This window comes from Suillus discolor (assembly GCF_016758755.1).
Source record: "Suillus discolor strain FC423 chromosome Unknown F5147scaffold_38, whole genome shotgun sequence".
NCBI lineage: Eukaryota > Fungi > Basidiomycota > Agaricomycetes > Boletales > Suillaceae > Suillus > Suillus discolor.
Genome location: NW_024541285.1, coordinates 204,800 through 218,181, shown reverse-complemented (window position 1 = coordinate 218,181; position 13,382 = coordinate 204,800). Strand labels below are relative to the sequence as shown.

The 13,382-nt window shown below is 47.6% G+C and overlaps 5 protein-coding genes across 5 annotated transcripts; 3 read left to right on the top strand and 2 right to left on the bottom strand.

Moving 5' to 3' along the window:
* Nucleotides 1-890: 890 nt before the first annotated feature.
* F5147DRAFT_702595 (peptidase S8/S53 domain-containing protein) lies at nucleotides 891-3,354 on the bottom strand. The gene is made up of 9 exons (XM_041437799.1): nucleotides 2,926-3,354; nucleotides 2,437-2,869; nucleotides 2,212-2,384; nucleotides 1,888-2,156; nucleotides 1,763-1,838; nucleotides 1,634-1,706; nucleotides 1,254-1,486; nucleotides 1,176-1,197; nucleotides 891-1,117 (listed from the first exon to the last, which is right to left on the bottom strand). The coding sequence occupies exons 1-9, from the start codon at nucleotides 3,346-3,348 to the stop codon at nucleotides 1,056-1,058; spliced, it is 1,764 nt and encodes a 587-aa protein (XP_041291240.1). The 5' UTR covers nucleotides 3,349-3,354; the 3' UTR covers nucleotides 891-1,055.
* Nucleotides 3,355-4,708: 1,354 nt separating this feature from the next.
* F5147DRAFT_579496 (uncharacterized protein) lies at nucleotides 4,709-5,353 on the bottom strand (the record flags this gene model as incomplete). Its single annotated transcript, XM_041431489.1, has 2 exons — nucleotides 4,709-5,249; nucleotides 5,307-5,353. Coding segments are annotated over 2 exons (588 nt in total), but the record flags the coding sequence as incomplete, so codon positions are not given.
* A 1,396-nt stretch (nucleotides 5,354-6,749) lies between these two features.
* F5147DRAFT_702585 (uncharacterized protein) lies at nucleotides 6,750-9,443 on the top strand. Its single transcript, XM_041437798.1, has 10 exons — nucleotides 6,750-7,207; nucleotides 7,270-7,846; nucleotides 7,898-7,962; nucleotides 8,020-8,104; nucleotides 8,154-8,344; nucleotides 8,396-8,487; nucleotides 8,546-8,691; nucleotides 8,759-8,847; nucleotides 8,899-8,913; nucleotides 8,966-9,443. The coding sequence occupies exons 1-10, from the start codon at nucleotides 6,911-6,913 to the stop codon at nucleotides 9,263-9,265; spliced, it is 1,857 nt and encodes a 618-aa protein (XP_041291238.1). The 5' UTR covers nucleotides 6,750-6,910; the 3' UTR covers nucleotides 9,266-9,443.
* Nucleotides 9,444-9,707: 264 nt separating this feature from the next.
* Nucleotides 9,708-11,230, top strand: F5147DRAFT_702576 (uncharacterized protein). Its single transcript, XM_041437797.1, is given in 9 exon segments — nucleotides 9,708-9,731; nucleotides 9,787-9,853; nucleotides 9,865-10,045; nucleotides 10,105-10,271; nucleotides 10,323-10,358; nucleotides 10,410-10,677; nucleotides 10,731-10,862; nucleotides 10,918-11,004; nucleotides 11,052-11,230. The coding sequence occupies 7 exon segments, from the start codon at nucleotides 9,905-9,907 to the stop codon at nucleotides 11,157-11,159; spliced, it is 939 nt and encodes a 312-aa protein (XP_041291237.1). The 5' UTR covers nucleotides 9,708-9,731; nucleotides 9,787-9,853; nucleotides 9,865-9,904; the 3' UTR covers nucleotides 11,160-11,230.
* A 257-nt stretch (nucleotides 11,231-11,487) lies between these two features.
* Nucleotides 11,488-13,318, top strand: F5147DRAFT_702569 (uncharacterized protein). The gene is made up of 7 exons (XM_041437796.1): nucleotides 11,488-12,002; nucleotides 12,062-12,228; nucleotides 12,282-12,317; nucleotides 12,369-12,636; nucleotides 12,690-12,821; nucleotides 12,876-12,962; nucleotides 13,010-13,318. The coding sequence occupies exons 1-7, from the start codon at nucleotides 11,862-11,864 to the stop codon at nucleotides 13,115-13,117; spliced, it is 939 nt and encodes a 312-aa protein (XP_041291236.1). The 5' UTR covers nucleotides 11,488-11,861; the 3' UTR covers nucleotides 13,118-13,318.
* Nucleotides 13,319-13,382: the final 64 nt, after the last annotated feature.

Sequence of the window (13,382 nt, the reverse complement as noted above, 5' to 3'; positions counted from 1 at the left end):
ACATCTCTGACCCATCTGGCAGAGATTATTGTCTATGTCTAACTTGAGCGCGCGATAGTAGTTAGGCTGCACGCTGGTTCACGCCTCTTCTGAGTTCTCAGCTACATAATATCATCGCGTTTCAAGTTGGTATGTAGATGAGTTTTTGTTCTGAAATTCTCAAGTCTCCATCCTTCCTCCTCTTACCTGCTCGTCGTCTTGTTAGTGTTTCAAAAGTGTTTGTCGCTATCGCTCTCCCGTCCCTTACTGAACTCCTCATGATCAGCCCATCTACTTACTAATGGTAGGTCCAACTGCACCTCCTCCTGACTTGTACAGCGTCTGTAGAGTCTGGCCTGGCGTACTAGGATCTTTTTTTTTTTTTGATTCCGATTTCTGTCCATTGAGAGTGTACTCTATGTAGGACAATACGTTCTATTCTACTGGACCCCCGGTGTCCTTGTTTGCTGAAATCGCGAATGCCCTGGTGTGGGACGTACCCCACCAGTCCGCCGTTCCTGCCGGCCGTTTTAGACGCGCATTTCGTGTGTGCTAGGTAGAAGTACTAGGATCTTGTGACCTATAGTATCGGGGCTATGGTCGCCGGGGCAGAAAACGCTATGCTGATATGAGCCATACATGTTATTATTGTAATACGAGTGACACAGCCTGCCTGCGAGTGGAATAAGGGCTGTTGGAAATGCTGATTTGTGTAGATCGTGGTGATAGATCGCGCGGACGCCGGAATAAGGGATTAGACGCTCTGATGAGCCTATATATAACTGTACTTTTGCGCTCTTTCGGAAGTGGTTGTTCTGTACGAATACTTGGGAAGACCTCAAGAAGAATGCGGAGATGAAAGATTAAAACAACATGACTTTCCTGCTTGCATGTCCTTGTTTTGCACTGTGTAGCGTCGGCCCGAGTTACTGCCTTGAACCGCTCAGTACATAATTTTGCTCGCACATAGAAAATTGTTCGGTGAAAACCCTACAGGAGTGAAGGAGTGAATGTATACGATGCACGTATATCCATCGTGGATCCTGTCTACCAAAATGGATTTCGTGTAGATTAATTTAAGGCAAGGCCAAGACCAAGGCCTTCAATTTTTCGAAGTTGGGTGTGCCGTGTCCAGTGACTACAGGTATGATCAGCATGTAGACACGTCATAACTCTGTTTGCCTTCATTAACTCACCAGGATCCCATCCAACAGTGGCCTGTATACAGGTATCACGTCAGCAATGTGATCTGAAGGCGTGCAGACATGACCTACATTGAAGCCCTGAGTTCCACATCCTGGGTTGTTCCCTTGAGTGATATCATTTAATGCAGTGTAGCCAGTGGAATATAACAATGGATTCAAAAGGCCAAGAGGAGTCTTTCCAGCATTGATGCGTGCGTCGTTCAACATGGATACAAATCCGGCAAAGGCGGGCGAAGCACAGGATGTACCATTGATTAAATTCCCTTCACCTTGATAAATGATAGAGAATGATGTTGCTTGTGCTGCCACGTCGGGATATGCCTATAAAAACGGGTTCCATAAGATTTTTGCAAGTTAAAGAGTTAACATACACGTCCGGTCCTAGAGATGATGAGTCAATTGTGCATCGTGCTTTCGCCAGCTTGTGGTGACTTACGAGTTATAGAGACCTTTGAACGTACCGGGAGCGAGCATCGCTAAGTATTTAGAGACGGCAGCCTCCTGGTATGCAGGACGAGCAAACTTATACATTGCAATGTATGGGTCAGAAGGTTTCATGTGGGGCAGAGATTACTTACATAGTCGCTGAATCCACCACCAGAAAAAAACACGGCAGTCTCTGGGATGTTGATAGTACCACCAACAGCAGTCACGCTGTGGTACAAATTGGTTGCTGTACTCCTTGATTAGAAATACCACTCACTATGGGCAGGAAGCGGGGAATGACGGCAGGAATTTTGTAACATTGCGCCCATCATTGGATTTACATAATTGAGTGGCAAGGTCGGAATTCCCATCACCAACGCCACCATCACCAGAGGAGAACAACAAAGAAACACCGCGAGCACTGAGAGACGCCATACCAGCGCAAACACGGGTCGCATAGGTGTACGGGACAGTTTGTTCATGATCACCGTAACTGGTAGAGATTGTCTGAGGAATATCATTCTGTGAAAGTAAGTGTTCAAGCCACTGAAGATCGTAGTCATTGATACAGTAAACCGCCATCGTGATGGTTTGAACGCACGTATGTGTATGGCTCATTTAGATTCGTCGGGTACACCAGGTCGGGAATGTAAGGAGGCTGACCAGCAGTCGTGTAGAACGTTCCGGGAGTGGGCCACACGAGTCCGAAACCAAACTGAGTATCAAGGTTGGCTTCATCTCCTGCCGCCGCATAGCTCTGGTTGTTCTTTCCGCCTGTGAAGCAAATGAACAAGATAATATCGACGAAGTTCGGACTGCAACCCACCATGAATAGAAACCAAAGTGTAATTCGAACCATGAGCGGAAGGATTTTGGGCCAGGTAGAATTGCTGAAGGTCCTTATTATTTGCATACTGGTCAAGATAACCAGTGATACCCAGCTTGTTGCAGTTTGTGGCGGTTGTTTTATAGTTCTCTGCATTATACAACTGTCTCAAGCAAGAAAGGGTAATCGTAGACTTGCAGCTCGCATCGACGGGATTGCCTGCAGGCCCCGTGATTGTTTCGCTCGGCAGGTATGGCGCCGCAGGCTGTGCCTGGTTAGACCAGTGCAGTGTGCTCTTGAATGCCTTGAAACGAGCGAACATGGTCGTAGGCTGAATAAGATCAACATGATGGTGCAAGATGTCAGGGAGACTGTAGCTCGTAGTCCTGAGGATGCTCTCTCCAGTCTCAGCGTGTTTATAAACATGGTATGTCTAGAAACAAACTGTCAATGCATTGTAATCTCCGAAGACAGTATTGCCTCGCTCACAGTATCCAGCATCTCTTCTGCGAGACCGACCGGGACATGAATAGTGACCCAATCGCGTGCGGATGAATGGATAACTTCTTCTTCTGCCAGACCGTGCAAGGTAAGCCATTCGCTGACGACGGCCAGAGTCTCAGGGTGGGGGGCCATGAGTGTCTCAGTCTCCTGCTTCGACAAGTACTCCCCGTAACGTGCGTGGCTAGGATCGCTTATCTCCCAGAGGTGCTGCTCAAGTTCCGGGAACCTGGGCTGAGAAAGAGCGATCTTGAGCTCGAGCATGTGGTGCTTTTGTGCGGGAGCATGCTTGTACCACCCGTGGGGTGGACTGTGGATACTCTCTTTCACCTTTTGCTGGCAGCCCTTGAAGGGTACAGTGCTAGCGAGAGCAGCCGCGAAGGGAAACACAAGCAGAGTGATGAACTTCATCGTCAGTGCACAACACAAACTGGGTTGGTACTCACGATGATTTCTCGAGTACTTACATATACTAGTGAGATCGACATTAACCAAGACAATGGAATACGTATTCGATGGTTTGATTGACGTGGCCGGTTGAGCACTGACGTTCTTCTGTCACTAAGCTGGCAAACGATAAGGCTTCGTTATACGTGTCGATAGACCTGAAACATTATATTTGGCCCATTAATTTGCTTCTACCGTGACAAGCCCGATTGCTCAGGGTAATCTCGGAGAAATACACCATTTCAACTTGCCTGTCATATGTATGAAGTAGAGCATACGGTTGGGGTGGAGCAAACCGTGTGGTTAAAGTTGCCATGATCCTCCGCCAGCACACAAGAGATTCCTAGTATATTCACTGCGTCACAACGAAGAACTCAAGGTGTTGTTGAGGAGTGCTCTTCGCGCATGGAACAGCCATAAACCTGTATCACTTGACGTGATTGACATTATATGAGTACTGCGTGTGCTGATCGTGGGCCCGACGTTGTCCACACGAGAGGTAAGAATGGTCACCGTAAGATATATGGCCTCATTCATATAGTACACGTAGATCACATGACTTTTCGTGGCGTAACTACCTTATGTAATTAAGAGTCACAATTGTTCGCATGTGCGTGCACTTTCTACTTATTGCACGCGAAAAGTCAAATAAGTACCTTAAGCTTTCCTCTAGACCTCGAATACCTGAGCTGCAATATCAGCAAACACCTTGTCGCACTATTTCTTCTCCTGCTTCCGTGAACAGCTCCCCTCGTGTGATTTGATGTCATGAGCAGAAAAACATTCTTGACAGAACTTACATCGTGCCTGTGCAGATATTGACCGTAAATAGGCACATCTTTGTGTAGACAACTTGGACATCTAAAATACAAAATGAACAAGAGATTGATGGAGGATAATTCTATTGAGAAACCCCTCGTGGGAAACAAACCCCAGGGTTTGTAGCTTAGTAATCCAAACCCATGTACATCCATCAAACAATAGAGGGTTTCTCGCTAACGGTCACTGGCCGGCAATCGGGAGTAGCTCACATTGTAGATAGTGGTTGTAGTCTACTGGCTGGTGTGTCCTAGCTGCAAACAAAGGAAATTGAAATCAAGCTTGATTCAAAAGTCTACTACTCTAGTACCTGTGTTCATAAATTCTCACAATTGTATTATTGTTTCGAACCCGCTAGATTCATCTGCTCCTCATCTGCGTCCTGGATCCCAACCAACGAGGACACTCAATGCTAGAGAAGTGTATCACGAGGCTCAAGAAGCTCTCAAACCACTGCTTAACGGTGTTATCACACAAGAAGACCTCGATGATCTCAAGGAGGAGCTTAGTGAATTGCGGTACGTGTTTTTCTTGCTAAATTTGTTGTCTTGTTCACACAACACACCAGGCGGGCAAGGGCTGAGGAGCAATCGAGTGGACAGATCTTTGACCCACCAAGTATTCGACAGAAAGGACGACCTCGCACAGCACTAGGGAATGACACGGGTGTACCCGTGGGTGTCGCAAGCATCACCCGCACCCGCAGGTATACCCACACCCCCATGGCAGGTGCGGGTCTCATGGTGGGTTGGTGGGGAGTATAGTGGCGGGTGTGGCACAACAGTGCCCGCGTCGACTGTGTGGGCAGACGAGTCCATGCTGCTGTGCCGCGAAGACGAAGAAGTACCTGCGCTTGTTGCACCAAAACCCATTCTGAAACTGTCTCCTCCATAACGGAAGGAGTGCCAGGCGTGTTAGATGCGCTTGGGGGCTCGGTGAGGGAGGAGCGCTGCGCACGAGCATCGTGTCGAGAGCGCTTCCAAATAATATCGGATTTCATACTAATGGAACGAGCAGAGCCATGAAGCTTATAGTAGAGGCCGCATCTGTATGTATATAAGAGATTGGTACGAATATAGAAGGAACAACAAATGAGAACGTACGCATTGCAAACGGTCTTGCCTTCATCGTCCTTCCTCCACAAAGGAGTTGCAACCAGGACTCACCACCTCCACGACTCGGACCGGTGTCGCAGAAGAAGAAGAATGTGGTGGCGCTGCAGCCGAGGACAGCATGGACAATGCAGAAGCCAAAGATGACGCACCACCCGCATCATCCTTCTCCATGACTAGCACGCATGGACTTTGGACGCGGACATTTATGCTACCAAAGAGAAGAGAAACGAGACGTCTGCTCAGCAAAGTCCATACGACATATATAGATGAAATAATACTCACCAATTTACAATAGAGACTGCAAGCGTGATGAGTTACGACACGAGTGACTACCCACTATAAGGGTACGGGTATGGGTATGGGTGTCCAAAGGTCATACCCCCACCCCTACCCATAAGGTACCCTTACCGCGACCCGTGCGGGTGGCCAGTACCCCTGTCGTTGCCTACACAGCACGGATCACAGGCGCTATCGAGGGCAGATCTCGGGGAGGAGGACCTTCGAGGACCTTGGCTCCAATGACACCTGCTGTCCCAGCACTCAGCCAACAGCTCCCAACTCAAACCCCGCGTTCTCGCCAACCTCTCATGAGTCAGAGGTCCGCACGTAAATGCGGCCTTTGTCGTCAGGCAGGACACACACGAGCAAGGGCGGCCTCAACATGTGACTGGGTTCAGTAATGGTTCAAATTTTGCAGTTACTTACTTTAGTGGTCTTTATTGATACCTTATAGCACAAGTAATAGTGATTTTTAGATTGATTTGATTGCCAGACGAACGGCAGACAGCGCGTGCCAGTCAGTTGAATAACTTCGACGACTTGAAGGTGAAAGAAAATCGCCCGTTTGGCGCCGGTGGCTACGGAGGCTATTATTGGTTAACGAAGGTTTCTGGATAAGATCTATTTTGGGGGTGGGGTTTGTAAGGGTTTGTTTCCCACGAGGGGTTTCTCAATAGAATTATCCATTGATGGATGTTATCAAAGGTGATTGCAGGTGTGATGACTGTATGTGATATGAGCTACAAGTCACGGTGAGGACATCAACGTCGCTGATTACTAATATAAAACTATAGTCCTTGGAACTTTGTCAGCACGGCACCTTGCGAGATACCCGGCGCCTTTGCCCGCTCGAAATAGACTTGAATCTCGGATGCAATGAAGTTGGACTCCAAGCTTCCTGGAAGCAGGAGTGCCTCGATTGTGATAGTTAAGTTGCATACAAGTCTCTCAGATACAGGCTGGTTGATGTACGTCGTGTAGGGATGCCTATCCATATCACTGAGTTGGCAAGTGATGCCGCATCATTATTTAGCCTTGTAGTAGAACAATACGGTATAACAAAAAAGCGACAAATCCGTTAATGTGATAAGTTACACGTGCACAGCATTTTGATGGGCCGCTTTATGACACAAGTTGGGCCGCCGCATCACCCTCACTTGAAAGTTCGAAACGTCGATGCCATGCCTTCACCGATATAAAGAGGAAAATCTAAGAAAATGACCGACTTGCTTCGAATATCAAGGTCCGAGGGCCACTTCCAGGGAGACCCTGTTTAAAATCTGCACTCACTTGCCACATCGCTGATACTTCGTATGTCAAAGACTTGTGTATCCTGTCGATCGAAGGCTTGCTGTTGCGTGCCGACAAATACACTCCCCCCCTCAGCGGACTGGAAGGCCCATTCGATAAATGCTTCAAACAACGCGCACAATGGATTATTTGCACCACGCGCATGTTACATCATGCATGGCATGCTGGTCACGATCCACATCGTCCTTCTTGTCTTCTATGTCCGTCACTGGGAACACCATGCAACTTTTCCTTTCACACCAACAAACAACGATTTCTGGCCCGTGGTGCTCAGTGCTTCGCTGCAAGCGTTTTATACTGTACGTATCTGAGTCCAGTGTCCGGTACCCTAACAATACACCACTTATATGACTTGATCCAGATATACACGGCTGTTTTGCTCTTACTTACCCAACGGCTGGCGATTTCGAGAACACTCGTACGCCGTGTGAAACTGACTGCCGTTCATGACATCTCTGGTGCATGGGCAGGTCTTGGTTCTGCACTCACTAGTGTCTGGCGACAGACTGACATCCCCGCCTCGTGGTGGACGACTTCCGCTGTGGCAGCCTACCTTGCGAGCATAACCGTACTGCATGTCACCTCTTCTACTCTCCTACAATTTCAAACCTTCAATGCTTCTATGACGACTTCGGTTCCCACAACACTAGGATGGCTAGACGATTCGTCGTATGGCTATTTAACAGACCTGGGACCCATTACCACATCCCTACCAGTTGTCAATCATTTGACTGGACTCGTGTCTGCAGGGTTATCCAATAGCACACTCTACGACACCCTCAAAACAACCGTTATAGCAGGGAATGCGACTGTGAACGCAACGACGGTAACCTCGAGTTGCGGATTGGTTCCGAATGTGACATACTCTGCGAATACCAGCACAGCGATTGTTCCGTTTGGGCCAGTCGCTACTCACGTGCTTAATGCGAGCACTCTCTGTCAGTGGTTGTGATTGCGGTAATGCTTTATCACGCTAAGAATGTCTGCAGGGTCGGATCAGATACATATAATTCCATGGATGGAATATGAAGATTCTTACGGTGGCGTCTCGAAGGTAAGCGTTTTCTTGGTTCGCGCCTACTATAGCAGTTGAATAACAATTTGACTCTAGCTTGCTGGTGTCTATCTTATGGTCTCCACATTATTGGGGATCGACCCTTCAGGACAGGATGAGGTTGCTGTAAATATGACTTGGGGTACGTTTGCTTATTTGTAATACAGTCATAATAACAATACGTTCTGCAGCTATCCCTGGCATTGCCACTCCATACGTCATCCAGGTCTATTTCGTATATTGCTCGCTGTCAGCGAACACTACAGATGGGGTGGTCGACATGCAAACCAACAGCCTACTGAGTCCTACGTCCATGTCGCAGCCATCCACGCAATGGGAAATGTATCAATTCGGGTGGTCGAATACTAGTTGGCAAACACAGGTGCGTTATACGGCGCTCACTTCGAGCTCAATGACATACTGTCAATTTTAGATCGGCAGTGCTTTGGCTACCCCGGATAGCAGCAGCGGGTTTATATTTGATGGTACACCTTCACAAGTCACCGAACTCTCTGTTGCGGACGAGTAAGCCAAAAGCTTTGACTGCACTGTTAAAATGTCTCACGTATGGCTTGACTTCCAGGTATATCATGTCGTTGATAGGCTTGAATCTCACTGAGGAACATATACAATTCCAAGACGGTGCTTCTCCGATTTCCAATTTCACGTTGAGACCGGATGAACTAGAATTTGCTGTTGCGAGATCAGCTGCACAACTCATCTGGCTAGGTAAGGGATACGTTTAAAGTTTTCTTAACATTGCCCCGTTCTCGCTGACTCTGTGTCACATGCTTAGCGGGACAAATGGGTGCAGCCAATGGAGGAATTGACCCTGGCAACGGGACAGCCTATGTTAACGAGGAGTTCATTGCCCTACGCCTCAATGTAAGTGACCTGCACAGATGCTGATTTTAGATGACTAATGGAGCATTGTAGATTAACCTTCTTCCTGTGAGTTTGTGGTGGTGTCTATGCGCCGACTATTTATGGAAAATGGTTCTAGTTGGCTTTCGCGGCGTCTGCATCGGTGATGATGTTGGGACTGGCGCTACATATGACCCGAGCATTCCATGCATCGCACGACAGTCAGGCTGCTATCCCAAACATAGGTGTGCTGCAACTCTTGTGGTTGGGCCACCGTTCAGCCTCTATCAATGAAGTCCTGGAAGATGTGCAACATCCGACAGAGGCCAATCTGCGACGAGTGGGAATGATAGATGTATGTCTTACGAAAACAATGTCTGATAAGGCAGAGTTTGGGAGATCAACAGATAGTCTCTCCTTGTGCAGTCGACTACCATGACATGATTTGGGTTCGATAATAGAGAGCTGGCGAGCTGCTGCTTATTGATGTTCGAAGAATTTCTATCCGACGCGCATGCACGTCTGTTATAAGGGGAAGCGCCGGCGCCGAGTCACATCATAATATCGCCGCCTTCTGTTTCGTAGTATATTATGTAAATTAGTAACATTTTTTGTCATTGTGTTGACTACGTGTGATTCGCGATCCTCATTGGGTCAGCCTTCCGACGCGACGCGTTCAAACGCTGCTAGCTGACGTGGCCTAAGCCCTTGGGCCTTGCCGGACTTTCAGCATTTCTAAGTTGCTTGTAGTTCGGCTAGGTCATGCACCCTTGGACCCATAGATATTGCACTATTATCGACGGTAGTTTAGCATTACTGCTGTCAACATTGTCGACAACAGCAATGCCAAACGATTGTGGACCTGGCATCGTCCCCGGCTTACATTATGAGCATGACGTGGTGAGGTATGTAATCCGCGCCACTTTACTTTCTGTGATAGGAGCCAATTAATTGCCGCGACGCGAACAGTCTCGGCTACCCTGCATACGCGTATAAAAGCCTCCCATTCACGACAGTCACCCTATTCAAACCTTCACCTTCCTTGAATCCCAAAGCCACCACTTATCCTCCGTTCATCATGGGTCACATCTGGTCAGTGTACATCCGCGAGACTTTTCCTCCCTCAACGAAGTTTCACGCGTCTGATGTCCCGGACATGTCTGGAAAGGTTGTTCTCATCACCGGTGCCAATTCAGGAATAGGAAAAGAGACCGCCAGAGTCTGTCTTTCATCAACATATTTCAAATATTTGCTTCATGTTGATGTTTTCATTGTTAGATCCTCCTCGCGAAAAACGCCAAAGTTTATGTTGCTTGTCGCGACGAGGCCAGGGGTGAAGCTGCTATTCGCGAACTTAAGGAGAGCACCGGAAAAGAAGCGTGTTTCTTGCAACTCAACTTAGCAAACTTGAGGTCCATCAAGGCTTCTGGAGAAGAGTTTTTACGGTACGTTTGCGTTATATTTGTTGAGCAACAAGATAACTGACACTCCCTCAGGAGAGAACCCGTACTGCACATCCTATTCAACAACGCGTGAGTGTTGCTTAACTTTGTCGTCTTGCCGTCCTCTCACATATAACTTAGTGGGGTAATGACACCTCCTATGGAGATGTTGACGGACGACGGTTATGATCTTCAATTTGGGACGAATGTCCTTGGTCACTTCTACTTCACGAAAATTGTTATGCCTGCGCTTCTAGCGGGTGCCGCCCAGTCACCTGCCGGAACTGTACGCATTGTGAACACGGCTTCTAACGCCCACTGGTTCGGTAGTCTGGACTATAACACGTTCAAAGACTCTCCCGCCAGGAAACAGAAGAGCGCGATGGGTCTCTATGGCCAAAGCAAAATGGCAAGTTTTGTCTCTATCGTGTCAACCCCTTTTCTAAACTCCTGTGTAAAAAGGGCAACGTCTTATTTGCGGCTGAGCTAGCTAGACGATATGGCGACCAGGGTATAGTCTCGACAGCACTCAACCCTGGTGGTATCAGGACGGAGCTTAGCCGCCATTATGACTCCTTTTCCAAAATGATAGGCGTACGTTATCACGTATCATCCAACCTTCCAAAAACTAACTGTTCGATATTTGCAGAACATGTTCTTCCATGATATATCATTTGGGCCACTGACGCAGTTGTACGCTGGAACCACTGCAGAAGGAGCGAATCTTAACGGAAAGGTTAGCCCCTTCTCTCCTGACTGAACTCGAACTTATATCCTGGACAGTATCTCGTTCCTTGGGCGCGCATTGGGGACACACATCCAGAGGGGCAGGATCCACAGCAGGCTTCAGAGCTATGGACCTGGCTTGAGGAGCAAGTCAAGGACCTTTAGTTTCGATTGATTCTTATGATCGTGTCAGTATCATATGGTTGTATAATTGCCTTTGACGTCTCAACACAAAGTATACAATATCAAAGCCAAAGTCGTGTTCAAATGAACGACAACGAACTTCACCAGCGTTCCCATAAATTGCGGTCAACAACCATGACCTTGATTCATTGAACGGATGAACCCCATATAGGCTGCGCAGCATCAACCTGAATGCTCTCACCTGTCTCTGTGACCTGCTGCACAACTTCACCCACAGCCGAACTGTTACCGCACTAGTATTATGTAAGCATTTTTGACTTGCATGTGATTCTTGATCCTCTTTGGGTCAGTCTTTCGACGCCCCGCTAGCTCTGACGACTATCTGCATTTCTAAGTTGCTTGTAGTTCAGCTAGATTTTGCACCTCCGGACCCATCGATACCGCACCATCGTCAAACGGTAGTTCGGCATTGCTATTATCGACATGAATTGTCGATGCCATTGTGGCCCCATCGGCCCTGGTTACTACCGAATGACATTATGAGCGTGACGTAGTGAGTATAAAATTATTCATGTGATCCACGCGCTGCTTTCTGTTATAGGAGTGCCGCGTGAACAGTTTCGGCTGCCCTGCATACGCGTCTAAAAGGCTTGCATTGACACAGTACCCACCGTACTATTCTTTCCTTGAATTCCACCACTTTTCGAAAATCCTTCGTTCACCATGGGTCACGTCTGGTCAGCGTACATTCGCGAGATTTTTCCTCCTTCAACAAACTTTTACGCGTCTGATGTCCCAGACATGTCTGGAAAGGTTGTTCTCGTCACCGGTGCTAATACAGGGATAGGCAAGGAGACCGCCAGAGTCTGTCTCCCACCGACATATTTCAAATATTTGCTTCATGTTGATGTTTTCATTGTTAGGTCCTCCTCACAAAAAACGCCAAGGTTTATGTTGCTTGTCGCGACAAGGCCAAGGGTGAAGCTGCTATTCGCGAACTCAAGGAGAGCACCGGAAAAGAAGCTTGTTTCTTGCAACTCAACTTAGCAAACTTGAAGTCTGTCAAGGCTTCCGGAGAAGAGTTTCTGCGGTACGCATGCATCACATTTTTCGGGGCAACAAGACAACTGACAACTCTTTAAGGAGAGAACCCGTACTGCACGTCCTATTCAACAATGCGTGAGTGTTGCTTGACTTTGTCGTCTTGCCGTCCTCTCACGTATCGCTCAGTGGGGTAATGACTCCTCCTAAAGAGATGTTGACGGACGACGGTTATGATCTTCAATTTGGGACGAATGTCCTTGGTCACTTCTACTTCACGAAAATGATCATGCCAGCACTTCTAACGGGTGTCGCGCAGTCACCTGCCGGAACTGTACGCGTTGTGAACACGGCTTCTAACGCCCACTGGTTCGGTAGTCTAAACTACAATACGTTCAGGGACTCTCCCGCCAGGAAAAAGCAGAGCATCATGAATCTCTACGGTCAAAGCAAAATGGTAAACTTTGTCTCTATTGTATCAATCCCTTTTCTAAACTCCTGTATGAAAAGGGCAACGTCTTATTTGCGGCTGAGCTAGCTAGACGATATGGCGACCAGGGTATAGTCTCGATAGCACTCAACCCTGGTGGTATCAGGACAGAGCTTAGCCGCTATTATGACTTCTTTTCCAAACTGATGAGCGTACGTTATCGTGTATCTCCAACCTTCCAAAAGCTAACTGTTCGATATTTGCAGGATATATTCTTCCATGATGTATCATTTGGCGCGCTCACGCAGTTATACGCTGGAACCACTGCAGAAGGAGCGAATCTTAACGGAAAGGTTAGCCCCTTCTCTCCTGACTGAACTCGAACTTATATCCTGGACAGTATCTCATTCCTTGGGCACGCATTGGGAACACACATCCAGAGGGGCAGGATCCACAGCAGGCTTCAGAGCTATGGAACTGGTTTGAGGAGCAAGTCAAGGACCTTTAGATTCGATTGATTCGATTGATCGTGTCGGTATTATATGGTTGTATAATTCCCTTCAACGTTTTAACACAAAGCCTAGGGGTATATTGGTTTATGTATTCATCGCTTGGTTGGAGTCGATATTCATGCTGGAGGCGGTCACTCGATCTTGAGTCGAGTGTTCTATATCATGACAAATGACTTTTTTTTCATTCTCGAGGACGTTAATCTAAAAGGTTCCGGTGTACTTTACTAGTGCATATTGACCATCATGGCTGTATCGGTTGAC